The following is a 16,642-nucleotide window of genomic DNA, read 5'->3' on the forward strand; positions in this document are numbered from 1 at the left end:
TCCTTCAGGAAATACACTGTATGATTTCTCCGCACGACATGATCTTGCAAAATAATATTTTAGTTTTAAATTTTAACACAAAAATGTACCACTCTAATCCAGAAAGTGGCCAAAATATCAGCAAATGTGAACTCAAAGTAGATAATCAGGCTGTGCCAAGATTTTAAAAAGCAGCCCAAAACAAGGCAAAGTGCTAAAGTGCTTGTGAAGAACTACGAAGACTACTAGAAAGACTAAGGCAAAGACATGTTATTCCACTCGGGAAATACCTTTATGACAACAACCTATTTAGTATGCATAACAGAAAGGATTTTAAGGATGTCCCCAGGAAAGCTTTATCGCATGAATGAGGGTCATGGCAATATTGCGAGAGCTTCCTACGCTTAAAAACTTTAGATACCAGTAAGTGGTTGAAGGAGAAAGGAGAAGCTTATGCATTAAGATGTGGAGACTACCCAGCTAGAAGTACAGAATACCTTTTAAATTCTCCTCAACATCATAAAATAAGAGGACCAACAGAAACCAAGATCAGCATGACGGAAACCCAGAACACATTCGCCAATTTTATCCACTGCCCTGCCTTGCAAGGGGTCTTTGGACAAATCCTCTTCCCCATAACACAGCCATCGTATTTTTGTTCCACAAGAAACTAATCCTTGACTTTAAAAAAGCCAGTGCTCCTCCCCCTTAAGCAGTTCTTAAATATCAAAATGGGGGAAATCTACTAGAAATGTTTGTTTTGAAACATGCAAATTATGTGGAGTTTCTTCACCATGAAGGAAAGAGGATATAAAGATACTGAAAATGGTAGTTCAGAAAAAAATCTGATCCTGTAATCTACGTGTTGACAAGCTGTTGGGCTCCATCACTCCACCATGCAGTAGATACTTGTCTTAGATTCTTCTACTTGACTGCTTTCATCAGATTAAGCATCTGGGATTTAATTTAACAGTTTCAGCTTTATTAAGCTGTCACAAGAGCAGCCCCACTTTGATAACAGTAGCTGCTCCAATTATGGCTTGGTTTAGGGTTGACAAGTATAATGATTCATTCGTGGCACATGAGAAGCAATAAAAGGTTGTTTTGCATTACAGCTTTAAAAATGTGGGCACTTTTTTCATTTAATTTGTCACTTAGCTTTTGCTAAGAGGACATTTAAATTGCAGTAAAAGGCAAATGGGGCTTTTAGTTTAAATGTAATCCCCATATTTAAATGATCTGTAATGGTGCAGTGTTCGAGTGGGAACACTATTGTTTCACAGTGGGCCCTGATGGTGACATGTGACATTTGTATTCAGGTCCTGTATTATCCATGTGGCTAAAGGGCTTCCAATTTCATTTCACAGCCAGAAGCCTGCAGAAAACACCAATTAACTTGCAGATACCATTTGCCGACAAAACTCAGCCTCTTCCCAAAGGCTGGCATCTGGCAGTGTTCAACATTTAATTCCAAGGCAGAGCCTCACAGCCATCACAGTCCCCGGGCCGGGGCACAAAGTTAAATTTCCCCCCCTTTTTAAGGAAATCTCACTTTTGTAGCCAACAAGCAACTTTTATTTATTTTTTCATGGATGAATATTAACAAATGACTGCTGTAGTAGGATTGCATGGTCCATTTATTCCCTCTAGACTACAAAGAGGGTTAACTGACCTTTTCTTCAAATCAGAGATCCCCGCTCAACAGGCATCAGCAGATATTTATTGTGCATTTCCATATCCCCCCATTTTACCAATGCAATTTAATTAAAAAGGGAAACCAAGAGGCTTCAGATAATTAATCATTGTGATATACAGAAGTCTTCAACCATGATCACCGAGAGTTAAACACCTAAAGATCCGCACGTGAAATTCACCTACTGAGACACCATTTTAACAGCAACAACGCGAAGAATTCCAACTGCTCTAAACTCTGGAAAGTGCATTCATGTATTACTGTGGCAAGTTGGAAGTGTTTACCAGTGCATCACTGAAGTTGCATCTAAATTCTTCTAGTATGAGAAGTCCATGAGCAAGCCCTACAGCTTTGTCCTGTGATCTTGACCTTTCCAACACTACACCTTTGGAGTTCCATAAGTAGCATTTAGCTCAACCCCATTATTTGATGTACAACAGGGGAATCTGCTGGGCGTAATTATTATATTCTTCCTCCTGATCTAAAGGCTTTAAAAAACAGCTAGATAGTTATGTGTAAGGCTTTTTTGTTAACTTGAGGCTTTTGAATCATAAATTGCTTACAGAATTAGGACTTTGTATTAGAACATCACTAGGTTCACACTTAGATGGGAAGTATTTGTGGGTTTTGGGTGGGTTGGCTTTTTTGTTTTTTGTTAACTCAGCACCCTCAAACATTCAAACCCAATCTGACTTCTACTGAAGTCAACAACTTACTATAGACTTAGCAGGAACTCTGATCAGAGCCCAGTGTGTCTTTCCAGTACCCTTGCCAATGACCAATGTCAGACAGGAAGCATCAGTTAAGTTCTAATGAAAGGCTCAAGTGACCCAGTCAACGAACAAAGCTGAAGTTACTTAAGTGTGCTTAAAAACCTACGCCAAGATGGAACTGACAAAGTGGCCATATGCCTAGCGGTTGGCAGCCAGCATACCGGGGCCAGCAAGGAAGCCTTTATTAGGCAGAGTCTATATTTACACACTTTTTATGTCCTAAAATTCTCAATAACTACAATGTTAAATTGCTACCTACCTGTGAAATAAATGAGATCACAGATAACATTTTTTTAAAAACATACATATATGCCACTCACAGATTACTCTGAACAGATAATACAAAAAGTTAAGTATGCAAAGGTCTGTCTCTATTGATATTTTAGTTCCCTGACATCCTAGAAGATGACAAGACAGGAAGGCAACATTGTTTTAGAACATAATGATAATATCACTCCCTTAAACCCACTGTCTGAGTTCTCCGCCACTACTGGCATAGATTTTATGTTGCCAGGGCCATCCTGCTCTTCCTTCTGCACTTTGCTATTCTAATCCTGGTCTCCCTTAATCTCCTTCAACTTTTGCGCATTTTTTTTTTTTTTTTTTTGGGACGCACATTTCACCTGGGAAAAGGGATGTGTTTAATTTGAGTGAAACTCGAGGCAAAATCCTAGCAAAAACGTGGCAGCAGTTTGTAAGTTTTACATAAGGTAGGAGTCAAGCTGGAGAGACTCATCCCATTAACCAGAACTTTGGGGCAACCAGCTAAGCACCACTGGAAGGAAGAAGTGAACAGTTTAGCAACATAAACACAAGCTGGATATGGAAGAACAAAGTTAAGTTCTACCCTTAGCCTACCACACACCTGAAGTGACTGAAGTGTATTTGCAATTGAAACCATGGTACATGACCAACATATCTTGATACTGTTAGAGGCAGCAGAGCAGTTCAGGACTGAAACAACAGGGTCTGCCTCAGATTGCAAACACAGCAGCTAACGTAGTGGTGAGACTGGTGGTTGCACTGTGTCTTTTTGGGAGTGGCACCTATAATTCTGATTAAACAGAGGTAAACTAATCAATTCAATTAATCTGAAATACTCCTTATTCTATGCTGCAGGCAGAGTGATTCCACCTCTTCTACCTTCAGACAGGTGCTGTCAAGAAATGATGTTAATATGAAACTGAGGAAACAAGAAGAGGAGCCGCTACGAAAATTCAACAAAACCTTTTATGTTTATTAGCAGCCTGTGATAACACTGCTACAGGTAACAGATGGAGAACACATTTCTGCCTCTCCCACCACCCACGAGATCAACCCACATAAGCAATGAAGCATGAGACCCTCCGGTTTTCAGTACGGTGGGATACAATTTTGCTGCATACACGTCCAGCTAAGCACGTGCCCTGCTTGGCAAAAACTGTTATTCCCCAACAAGCCAAGGCATCACAAAAATGACACACTAGAAAGGTTGTTACACTTGAAGACAAGTAGTTATACCTACACTCTCCGACAGAGCTTTGGCTGCTCTGACATTAAGGCTTTCCACCACTGAAGTTCATGATCTCAACTAGATAGCTAGTGCTTTATTAGCCTAATGCTTCATTTAGAGTGAACATAATTTATGCTGAACAGGTTATACCCTGTCTTACCCCACCAGTCAACACACAATCAATCATGGTCATCTTTAACCTTTAACAGTGAAAAAATTAAGTTTTGCTTTTGTTGCTTCCTTTCTAAATGAAGCATGTTATTTTTGTTTCGATTTCATTTAGCTTGATTTTGGACATTTAAAATATATGAAGGGCATTATGGTCTTTGACTCTCTTCTCTGCAGTGTTTACACAATGTCCCATAGGGCATCATCTATAAGGTTTTTTGTTTGTTATTTAATATTTATTTATTTATTTCTATGTTCCATGCCACATAAGTCAGGCATAGCAATATTGAAAAGAACATATCGCAAGACAGACTCCTTTAATCTAGACTTGGAGTGTATTTCCAGATTGAGTGAGAGCACAGGTAACTACTCCAAGTTCCATGAACCATAAGGTGATTCCACTTAGGCTGCGTGTCTTCAGCTTGCTTTGAGAAAGTCTCCAAGACAGCATCCAAACCTTACTACAGCTAAGATATACACATTAAACCCTTCATTCATATCCTCAGAAAATTATCTTCTAGAGAAACAAATCAGATTTACCACTGTATTTCAAATAATTCAGGTTGTCTTTTATTGCTTATATCTTCTATACCCTTAAGACACCAACTGGTTAGTAGTTCATTCCAGTACCTTATACCTAGGAAAGCAATGCTTTTGGTTACTTAGTATTCTTTCCACTCACCTACACACCTTTAAAATAATGGTGACATTTACGTTCAAGTTGTTTTGAATTTCCCCTTCCTACCACAAATTCCTACAGATTTCGAGAACTTCTGAAGCAGTAATTCAAAAACATATTATTGATTTTCTGGAACACTTTAGAACAAGTATTCTCAAACCTTACCAGTTTAAACAGCCCTTTCCCATTTCAGCCTGTGTTCCTCTCTCCATTGTACACCTAATTCATGTATCTGGTCACAACTGACCTTTCCTGTAAAGCAGTGTTAATTGTTTTAGCCCTCTGTTATTTGACCTCCTTTCCTACTCAACAATGGACTTCTACTTTCCTTTGTTGCTGTCTTCTCGTAGTCTTAATGAATCTTCTCTTTTTGCCTTCTATTTCTCTCTAGTTGTGAATCGATTTCTTCCTTAATCTCTCCAGTTTAGCACTAGTGGCTCACATACTTACCCTCAGTTGTGTAGCTATGTTTCCACTTTTTGCTTTATTCTTTTCAGATACTCAGGTACTTACAACCTGTTGCAATTGTACTCGTTTCATACCGTGCTTCCTCTCCGCCAACTGCAATAGTCTCATGCTCTGGATCAGAAATTCAATTTCACCCAACCTTAACTGAAAAAGCAGAACTGCACCAAACTCTAACCTGCTTTACCTAGTACCACAATAAAGTTTCTCTTCACCCCAAATATGTAATTGTTTCTTCATTATACATGTAAACACCTAAATGATTCTGAAGTCTGTGCATTTACCCAGTTCGTCCCAGAGCTGCCTATACTTGTCAGTCATTGAAGTTCCTTGTTGTCTCCAAAGCGACAGACGAGGGTCAGCCATGAACTGTTCTGTTATCAACGTCAACATGCGAGCTCCATTTGAATCTCTCATCTTTAGCATCTCTCGCACCTAGGAAATGAGTCTTTTAATACAAACTTGAAAACACAAAGAAATCACAGTACAGACAATATGCTGCAGTGTTAAATATTCCACCTCCGTTAAAAATTTCACAACACATATATAAATTACATTTCTTATTTAAATAGAAAAAAGTCTGCCTTCCCAATTTTAACAATTTTTGGTTTCAGTATCACATTGCAATTCTTCAAAGACACTTCTTTCACAAATAATCCACAAACGTATTATGTAAACTACTGCAAGATTGATTTCTACAGGTTTCTCCAGCATTTTGAGGCTGGGAAGGAAGAGAACAGCAAAGCTGCAGATGGTTGAAATGTTACTTCATATCCTTAAACTGAGCTCAAGACACATCAGATTGCAGTCCATTGCTGCACAACTCATTATTAAGTTGCCATCATGTTCCCAAGGCTTTGTCTTGTTTCAGAACAGGACTTTTGAGTAAGACTGAACAAGTACAGACTGGCTTGGGGAACAGGGGAGAGAAAAAAGGGAAGGTTTAGAGTACTCAAACACACCTTTGCAAAAAGCAAATTGAGCTGCTTCCCTGATCCGTGGTATCCGCCCTGGGAGAGGAAGAGTTTAACCTGTTCTTGGACCTGTTCCTCATCCAAATGCCAGCAGTTTTCATCATCTATGCTAGCACCCGCTGTTGGGTCAGGAGCACCTGCAAACAGCAAGGAGAGAAATCATTACGTTCTATATAAAGAAGAGTGGGTCCAAGGGGGAGGACTACTGCAAAGGGTTTTGGATTTGTGTTTTGTCCTGTTTTGGATGTCTTGGCTTTAATCTAAACATTCTTTAAGATAGATTTCTCCTCAGTAGTCTTAAACACTTAGAAATCACAGCCTATGAAAAGGTATTTAAATAAATAACATCTTTAAACATTAAAATGAAGGCGAAGTTTTTTTCCTCCAATCTCAGCAGCTACATTAGAACGCTTTTACAAGGAAAATTAGACTTTGCATAGTATTTCTATAACTGTGATGTTAAAACCACTTTCCCCAAAACACCTGTGTAATTCCTGTACCTTCAGCAATCTTGCTCAGGTTTAAGTGACTGCTAGTGAGCGCTGCTATTGATGAACATGAGGAAATTCATCACCTCGGTGCCTCTGAGCTGTGATGGCTCTGCAAAGCTAAACAAAGAGTAAAAGAAATCCCCAAACAAATCCAGAGTCTTAAAGCACTAAAGGCATTTCCATCATAAGTAAGTGTTACAGCTGTGTAAGACTGTGGTGCTTCCAAAGGAGCATTTTTACATAGTCAATGTCATCAGCACAGACTCAATTCAGAGCAACTCTATCAGAATTAGTATGAACTGAAGTGACCAGATTTACATCAGGCAGTGCTTTGGCCACAGGCTGCTCTCATTCAAATTTTGCAATTGAGATTAGTGATCTTTCACCAGCAGCCTCTTTTAAAGGCTGACAAAATTAACTAAAACAAGTTCTCGCACCATCTAGTAATCTGTATTATTCTGAAGATGCCTGCACATCCACTGGACTTTTTTTAAACGGTATTCAGACTGAAAAGGCTGAAAAACACTTACCTAGGCTGAAAGGGAAAGAATTCAAGGTAGTGCCTCACCATGCCATATATAAGGTGTTTTATGCACACCCAAGACTCAAGTTAACTTGACATTTTGATTTTGGGCTTGTCGCAACTGTGTAATCTCTATCTCGGTTAGTTTTTGAAAAGATGTTAGAAACTGAATCACACTACACAACCTATCACTTAAATCTGACTCCATGTTACCTCTATAGACAAAAAAAGGATACTGGCAGGGAAGGAAAATTACGTAGTTAGACTTGTAAAAACTTGCTTTTTCAAAAGAAGTTCTGAGAACTTGAAAAGCAAAGATAGCCACAACTCTCCAGATGTACAAGAATTAAACATTGATTCTATTGATTCAAGCCTTCATTTCACAGTTACAGTTCTGCCAGGTAGGTGAAGCTTTTAAGCGGTCACAGGGAATACTGGAATCTTTATTCAATGAAAACAAAACTGGGAGATTTAAAGGGTCAGAAAGATGTCTTGTCTACTAGTTGCTGAGAGAGTAAAAAAAATTCTTCCAGCTCAGCAACTTCCTAAACTGCCTCCAACTTCAGAGCCTACAGCTGGGAACACTCCACTGCTGTGTATATATACACACACATATATATTTAGATTAGTAAGAAATTGTGTCTTCAAAAATGTGAATGAACTCTTCTGTCTTCCATGGAAATCATAACTGTGTCTCACAAGACAAAAACCAAGGACTGAAAACGCCTCCTCTTCTACGGGTGCTTCCATCTTTAGTATGTTAGTTTTAAGGGGCTTTCAATTCAATCAGCAACATGAAACATATACTGATAAGCCTTCAGTTGCAAAGAACAAGATAGAAAGGGAAATAAACCACACGATAACAAGCGGGGCAGCTGTTGCACAGACCCAGGTTTGCAGTATCACCTTGCAAATACTTTAAATATTTCATTGCTCTAAAATACAGAGAAAAGACCTGCGAAAAGAAAGTATATAAAAGCACCAGTATAAAAAAATACATTTATATTTTCCCTCCCTTCATTGGAGATTTATCTTTAAATAATCTTGGTATGGCTACTTTTAAATTGAATTAAAAATAGCCCCAAGATTCCTCAGCTAAGCTTCCCTATTTAGGGACAAAAAACCCAAAATTCCTTCCGTAACTGTTTACATTTTATCAAAAGCTCATCACTCAGTTTGTGCTACAAGGTTAAATTTCAACAAAGCTACTGCAGATTTTTTAACAACAGGGTTCCTTTAGAAGAACATGGGTGCCCACTGCCCATGGCCAGCAGCACTGCCCCCACCAAGGCCTCTTCTCACAGCAGGATCCCAAATGTACCTTCTCCAGGGGCCCAGCATTGCTACGCTTACACCAGTGTTATTTTCATGCCAGCAGGCTAGAAGACTGTAAAAACTGAAGACATCAAGCTGAGGATGGTCTGAGCTCTACAATGCTGCTCAGCACGTTACAATAGATATGTCTGATTCAGAGTGATTTTTCTTACATGATCTTATACAAGCTACATTTGGTACAATCAACATTTTTAATTGAGATGTATAAAGAAATTTCAGTGTACATGTAACCAGCACCAGCTACAGTTGTACTTCACTGATCTTCCTACACCAGTGGCAGTCTTCAGCAATAGCCATGGACTAACAAGGCACAGAGACGGAGTGTCCAATCAGGCACGAATCCAAACTATCTGTTGCATCCTAGTGGTGCCACTGGGGAAGCCTCAGCTTCCCCTGCCCACGTCACTCTTGTTTTGGGGTCGAGACTTGACCACCTCCGTGTCTCTCAACCGGGCACTTTTCAAGATCACTACCTTCGCTTACAGTCAGGTGAACACCGATTGATCTAGCCTGTTTCCTCTCCCACTCAAACACAGATCACTCTTGGGCAACAGACAGGATTTCTACACTATCATTCTTCTTCTGAAGACATGGGACCAGGTGAGTAGACAAGAACTATCTGAACAAGCAACAGGAGGGGGCTGCCTCAAGAGCCACAAGACGAAGCCCTGGCAATAGCCATCAGGAAGGCTCAGGCTCCACAACAGGCAGAGTTGAAGGTTCAACCCAAAGGTGGTGGCTTTGCTCAGGGTGTGGGACAGCCCCAAACAGGCACTGCAAGGCTTCAGCAGATGGACAGTCTGGTTGCAAGAGGAACATGGGCAGTCCTGAATTTAATCTCTGCAGTACAGTTTGGTACCAAGTCCAAATCCCGTTCCCCACTTGTAAACTAGGGATAAGTACTACTTATGTGCTTTAGAGGGGTGCCATGAGGATAAATTAGTTCACATTTGAACTATGAAAGTGAAAAGCACTGTATAATTATACTAAACATTAAAACCTGTAATTAAACTGTGTCAGTTTATAGACACTAACATATTAATCTCCCTCCCTCCAGCCTCTGGCTTTAACTTCTGTCGTGACTGGTCTTTGAAATAGGTTTTACATCAGGTACTTACAGGTACATACAATAAATAAAGTATTTATACTCAGTATATAGATACAGCCATAAACACTTACTCATGCTTTTTTACTAAAATTACTCAGTTGCAATCTTAACAAACAAAGCAGGAATATTGTGCACAACTGTTTGTAGCACTAAACATTCCAATGAAGTTTGAAAAAAGGGTAACAACCTTTTATATTTCTGGTCATAGCAGTTACCTGTTAAGTATAATCAACTCCCGAGTTCTAAGCAGCAGAAGCATTTCAAAAAAATAAACGCTTTGATCACTTACATAGCAATTTTAAGAGGAACTGCTTTCAAAGTGAGCAACCACATTCAAGAACTGGTGGTGTATATGGGCAACTTAACCTCAAAAAGTAAGCAGAAGCAAAGCAAGGAGCATTGACAAAAATGGGTTAAGAATTGCCTATATTGCAAACTAGTCAGGTGCAGATCAACAGTGAAATTGCGTCAAAACAGCACAAAGTAGAATGCTTCCCTGATCCTTATTTCTGAAGTATCACAAGAGTTGATCACAAAAGCTGAGAGTACTTTCTCATAGCAGTACTGAAACTTGTTTGAACTTCATTTTATAATCTTATTAATTTAAGTATACAAATTAACTGTAGATCAGTTAAATTTTATTAAGTGTCACCTCACAGCAGCATTAAAGAGAAGATATGGAAAAAAATATTTGAATGGTCCCAGCTAGAAACCAATACTGCTGTACGCTGCTTCACAACAGAATAGTCATTGGTTTTATAAGCTTAGTGTGCTAGAATTATTCTAAACAATAATTACACAAAACCAATGATCATAAACTTAATGATTCAAAAAATATTATTATGCCTTTGATTCCCCAAATGATTCAAAGTTTAGACATAAGTCACTTCATCTTATACTTAATTTCAGAATTCTTGGGTGGAATGTAACACCTGTTCAGCAAAGAAAAACAGCCGACTACTGTGAAGCAATCAGTGCTAACAACAGAAAATATGAAGACAAGACAGGTTACTCTAAGTTGCTGAGGAAAGTTAATAAACCCCCAACAAGTTTTTAACTTTCAAAAAAATTATTTCCACTCCCACATACAGCAAATGCATGAACTTATCTGCTGACAATATCTAACCTCTCCAGCTCAAATCCAGGTCTCACAAACATTATATCGCACCAAGTTTCAAAGTCTACTTGTGTGTGGTACATAAAAGAACTTCCTTATCAGTACAGACTAGCATGCATTATTTTCATTTATTTTTACCTTCCATGCCTCAAAACAAAAATCTCACTCTTTATTTTCTCTATAACAAGTTTTATTTCAATGTTTAATGTATCTGGAAAAACCTTTCCTAAAAATTTGATTTTCATAAATTACTTTTTCACGTTATTTTGCAGCTGTCGATCTATTTGGGTTTCTGAAATTTCTCTAGTTTTTGCTAGTCTTGTTGTTATTTCCTTCCCATTCCAGTTCACTAAACAATTTTCATACTAAGAACTGGAGCTCTTCGCTTTCACCCTTCTTGAAAGGAAACTCACCTGCCATTTCCTACATTCTTCTTTTGCAACTAGTCTCTTAATCAATTTTGCCAGTTTAAGCAGGGCCATATGAAAGATTCTATCATGTTTTTAATAACTCATCATCTTTAACATTAGACATTTGAACATTTAACACACTCTTGTTTTCTAGTAGATCAGCAATACACTGTCTTCTGTTGTTCAGCCCTATCCTACCCTACAATTTTCCGCTAAAATCCCCCTCGTTTCAGTTAAATACACTCAGTGGACATTAACACATACTCACCTGTACCTCTAATTGCCCTTTGGAACTTACAATATAATGGAACAGCACTGGGTACTCTGAAATTTTATTTTAAAGCAATTTTGTGGATACATGTTTCCTTCTTGAATGCCTCCACCAGCACTCCTAATATGTGTTACAGATTAATGTTTGCAGAGGATGTACCTAGATGTGCCTAGACAAATACAGCAGCAACTGCCCAGGTACCTCTGTTTCTGAGAACACAAATGTAAACTGCTTCCTCCCAGGTCCTCCCTCTTAAATTTGAGTTCATCTGCATGTAGTTTTGTGCTGGTGAGTGACTTGTATTGCGAATTGGAGAATCAGAGAAAGGGAGAAAGTCTGGAAAAATTCACGCAGTTCTTCTAAAAGCAGCGATTGCAACAGCAGCACTAAACACTCGGGAAAGAAACAGTACAGCTTAAAAGGCAAAAATGAAACTGTTTGCTAGGCTGTCCTTCTACCAATAAAAGGCAGACCCTTTTTCACTACGCACACAACAAATAATCAGTGCTAATATGAGATGAATATGCAAACAAACCTTCCCTTCCTCCTCCCCCATTCCTGCAGTGATTTTCCTATTTCCACTCAAATTCTCAGGAACGTAGTTTGACCTTACAATCAATTCGTTTAAGTGAAGTTTCATACTTAAGAAACGACTGATCCAAGATGACAAACCTGGCTGATAATCCATCATCCTGACTGTTCTCTTCCTAGCCTTATACACCTGCCAGCTTCCACTGCTACTATGGTACAAAAATTAACAGGGAGGAAAAAAGCCACAGCTAAGCAGGATCCAAATCTACATCCAGCTTACTGAGTCAGCGGCCCAAAACTGAAACCCAATGTGAAGCCAAGAGTTATGCTGCACAGACATCAGGGTATCTGTATGAATACCTAGTTGTCTTCAGCACAGAAGATTAGACCCCACAGATCTCCAGTTTTGAAATCATCAGCAACATGCAGAGCTGTAGCAGTGTTTCATGAGAAAAAGAGAAAACAATAAGTCTTCTCAAATGTAAGAGGTGCTTTTGTGCTCTAAAAACATGCAAAACCCTCTTGTAAGGTAATCAACACCATGTGAAAATTATCATGGGGAATACAGAGAGCATTTCAAATAAATCACTCCATTCTCCTGAAGAAGTTAGTGTACAGACAACACTTTCCTGCTCTTCTAACAGCATCCCCTTATTTTTTCCTGCAGTGAAGCTCTGCCACGAACCAAGAAAGGATACTGCATCATTTCTTTCCTTCCAGGAACGCAAAGGGATTTGTCATTTCAAAACCCGTGTCATCAAGGTAAGTCACTTCCCTAGTCCCCCCAGTAACCTACTTCACAAGGAAAGTGGCCAAAGCCAGTCATCAAATGCTGCATGAGACAGAAATTTGAGCAAATAAACAATTACCCAATTCACCCTTCGTGACAGGAAAGTACTGCAGAGTTGTTCCATCTCCCTAGCCAGCTCATAAGCAAGTCAACAAGACACTGTGGTCAGAGCTCTTCAGAGTCCTGCATCCTTCTTATGTACAAATAAACAGTATTCAAGGGTTGATTTCTTTTGTCTATTGCTGGAAATACATGAAAACTAGAACTAGTACAGCCACCATGAGAGAAGAAGAAAAAAATAAAAAAAAAATTGAATTTTTATATAAAAAACACCCCTGAAATTAAAACACCTCTAGGTAACACTGAAAAGAACTTCCTCATCCAACTCCAGATTCAGGACTTCCCTTTGATCAAAGCTGTTTCTGGTGTTTCTGTGCCTGGTCTGCTCTTACTTTTATAAGCAATTTTTTGTAAGTTTTTCCTCTTACTTACCTGGGCCTTCAAGAAGTGTTCAACATAATTCCTCTTCAAACACTAGTTTTGTGAGGTTAAACTGTGCAACGCAAGACAGGTCTACAAGACAGTTTTGTATTACAAAATGAACTTCTGCAGCACAGCAGATATGACAGAGTGAACAGTGATCTTATGTTCACCATCCTATACTATCAGAACCAGACACAGATTACTTCTGGTTATTTTTCATAGATTTCTTTTGGTTAACTTCATTATTTTTAATTTAAGGAATTTGATCAAAGATGAGAATTACAGCATGAATCCCAGAAGAATGCTTACTTGCTACATAAACAGAGGGACTTACTTTTTCCTTAAAAGAATCCTGTAATTTTTTAACATTGTAAACATTAAAAAAAAAAAATCAGACCATTGTTTTATGGGATTCAGAAGAAAAGCTGGAGACTATAGATCCTCTTTTATAACCCACCTTTCTTTGGTAATAGCAGTTTATTTTCTTACGCTGCCTGGATTTTCTACTTCAGTTTTTGGTATCTTATTAAGAAACACCAACAGCCAACAGAGACACACTGCAATCTCATTTACTAGGAAAACAGTAGCATCTGTAAGAAGCCTTTTAGTTTCGTGGATATTTTTAAACTACCCTACTCAAATTCATTGTGAAATTTCATAATTGGCCATCAACTTACTTTTTTGTTTCCTATTCTTTTTGCTATTTAGGCTATGACACAAACATCAAATATATTTCTAAAAATACTTTAAGTAGTAATGAATAATGAGATATTTTGACAATAAGAAAATAGCTGACGAAGACTTACATGCCTATGATTAGTATAATTACAGACTTAATGTTGATCAAGTTTGAGCTCTCTCTGCAACAGCTTGTCATTTCTCTTACATTAGCCACCGTATATCTAATACAGCCATATATAGTCACAACCTGTCCTTCCTTTCCCACCCCTGCCTTCCCCTTTTCTAATCACCCTTGACTGTTTGAATCTTCTGTGCCTCTCATACTCACCATAATTCTTCCTTCCCCTTAATTCTGTATGCTCAGTCTATTACCAGCTCTCATGCGATATATGCCCTCAGCTTACCAAATCTGAGCATCTTCCTCTATTGCTTAATGTCCTGCATCTGCTTTTTCGCTTCCCATTCTTTCCATCATCACCAGGCAGCTCTGCCAATCACCTTCTCATTATGTTCCGTAACAGCTAGAGCAACCACCTTGCCTCTGGCCACATCCCTATAACCCCCAAAGCCAAAAAGAGAGCCCTGCTCCTGAAATTCACCTTCTTGCAGCACCACCTGCCTGGACCTGCCAGGGTCACCAGACCCTAAAGAGAGGGGCTTGGCTGCCAGTGAGTCCTGTTATGAGAAAGACTCCCTTTTGTTCTGCCTACACTGTATCTAACACACGTGTTTTTCTTTCTCTAATATTAAGCAGCTTGGTTGTGTTTGTATTGCAAATTCTTTGGAATAGAGCTCATCACTCTTAAATGGCTAACACACAAGAACTGTTCCTGTCAATGAACAAACAAAAAAAAGACATTTTTAGATATTTAGATACCTTACTTTTCACCTCTAAGCTGCTCCTACGCCTACAGTTATGGTCACCTTAGAGGACATTTCTATCAGGTGACCTTACAGGAACACAGGACTCTAATAACTAGCTGGGTCAGCTCAAATGCACAATTACCCACTTTCAGTTCAGCAGGATCCACAGAAAAGCCATCTCAGAAGCCTCAAGTCACACTCAGCACCCTTTAACAAACATAAGATGTTCAGTACAAGAAACTGAGAGCCATTAAAACCACATGTAGCAGAAAGGGCAGGAAAGATCAAGACCTTTGCTGGTGCTATAGGCTGCTGCACCACTAACAGGAAAAAGGCACTGAAATACAGTTTTTCTATTTCTTCTGACTTCATATAGAAACCAAATCCCAAAGGACAATAAAAGTATATTTAATGAATTAAAAAAAACAAACAAACAGTAACACCTACTTGCTTTTATGCTTTGCCATTAAAACAGAATTACACCACCAAAATGTCAGAAGATTAGTTCAAAAAGAATAGCAAAAAGATACCATTGGTAAACTGGGAAGACAGTTCCTTTAAGCAATGTGGCTATACAAAGAACATCACTACTTTTTCATAGCTGGAAAATACAAGCATAAAGTGGATCAGGCCACATATTAACAGCACTGGAGACATCAAGCTCATTGCTTATGAATTCTTTTTTCCAAAAAGTACTGCTTTCTAAACATCTTAAAGTGAAGGTTCAATAACAGAATCCTCTCTTGTAAACACCACAGAAACGTGGAATAATTCTGTCTGGAAGGGATCTCCGCAGGTCACACTCCTGAATGCCACAAAAAAGCTCAAAACCAAAGAGGGAACGAAGGAAAAAGAAGAACAAGAATCAAACTCACCGTGGACTTGATTGATTTCTGAATTCTGAGAAAGAATTTCATCTGCTAATTTTTGAGCAGTTGGCAAAACTTCTGTGTGGTGCACTGTGATCAAATACTGTACAAATTTTTGTAGTTGGTCTCTGTTCATTTGAAAGAGTGTCTCTGAAATGGGAAGATGCAGTTTGACCTGATCTGGCTTGCGGATCCGGTATAAAGAGAGTGCCACAACATGGGCACAATAAAATATGTCCTTGTTTCCACAGCTACAGGTCACTGAGGTAATCTTGCAACGATCAAAGCTGATAGCTACATTGCAAACAGTTTCTGGCTCCGATTGCATTGCAGGCTCTGTCACTGTGCCACTCAAGTGGAAACCTGTGTAGGGAAAAAAAGAGAAGTTAATAAGTAAAATAACGTATCTCATTAAGAATGTTTTGTTAAAAAAGTAAATGTCATCATCTATTTCTGAGAAACAATATATCTTAAGAACTTGCTTTAATTACAGGTATTATTAACCCTTTCTTTCATACGTACCATTTTCATCACCAGTAAAATCAAAAGGGGGGTAAAAACCTAGTTTACAAGCTCTCTTTGCCATTCCATCACAACATTTATAAACGTTTGAAAGTAAGACAAACATTTACTTGGTAAATGATAGCTGCAGAGGAGAGCTGCAACCGATTAAGACCAATGTGAAACTGCCAGTAACTCAGCAAGTTGGCAGCAATTTTCCAAACCCCCCACCAGGGAGCCTGCAGCACCTACCAGCAAATTTAACCATTCTCTGACTAAGTAAGAGGGAAGTAGTGCACTCTAGTGGCACGAACCCAGGTCCTAGTCTCAACTCTGCCACTAACTCACTGACACAAGCTACTTCACCTCTTTGCCCTCACCTCTCCCACCACTGAGCTCATATTAAAGCTCACCTTCACCCAAGTGATCCAGTAGGACAGCTATT

The 16,642-nt window shown here is 38.9% G+C and overlaps 1 protein-coding gene across 4 annotated transcripts in view; it reads right to left on the reverse strand.

The window, feature by feature from the left end:
* The window catches only part of ZSWIM6 (zinc finger SWIM-type containing 6), a 113,456-nt gene that overhangs the window by 34,936 nt on the left and 61,878 nt on the right, over positions 1–16,642 (reverse strand). For all 4 annotated transcript variants that reach the window (XM_054184587.1, XM_054184586.1, XM_054184589.1 and 1 more), the window contains 3 exons: positions 15,703–16,059; positions 6,212–6,360; positions 5,534–5,684 (listed from right to left, as the gene is read on the reverse strand). In XM_054184587.1, the coding sequence (XP_054040562.1) occupies positions 5,534–5,684; positions 6,212–6,360; positions 15,703–16,059 (657 nt within the window). The remainder of the gene's footprint in view (positions 1–5,533; positions 5,685–6,211; positions 6,361–15,702; positions 16,060–16,642) is intronic.

This window comes from Rissa tridactyla, chromosome Z, assembly GCF_028500815.1.
Source record: "Rissa tridactyla isolate bRisTri1 chromosome Z, bRisTri1.patW.cur.20221130, whole genome shotgun sequence".
NCBI lineage: Eukaryota > Metazoa > Chordata > Aves > Charadriiformes > Laridae > Rissa > Rissa tridactyla.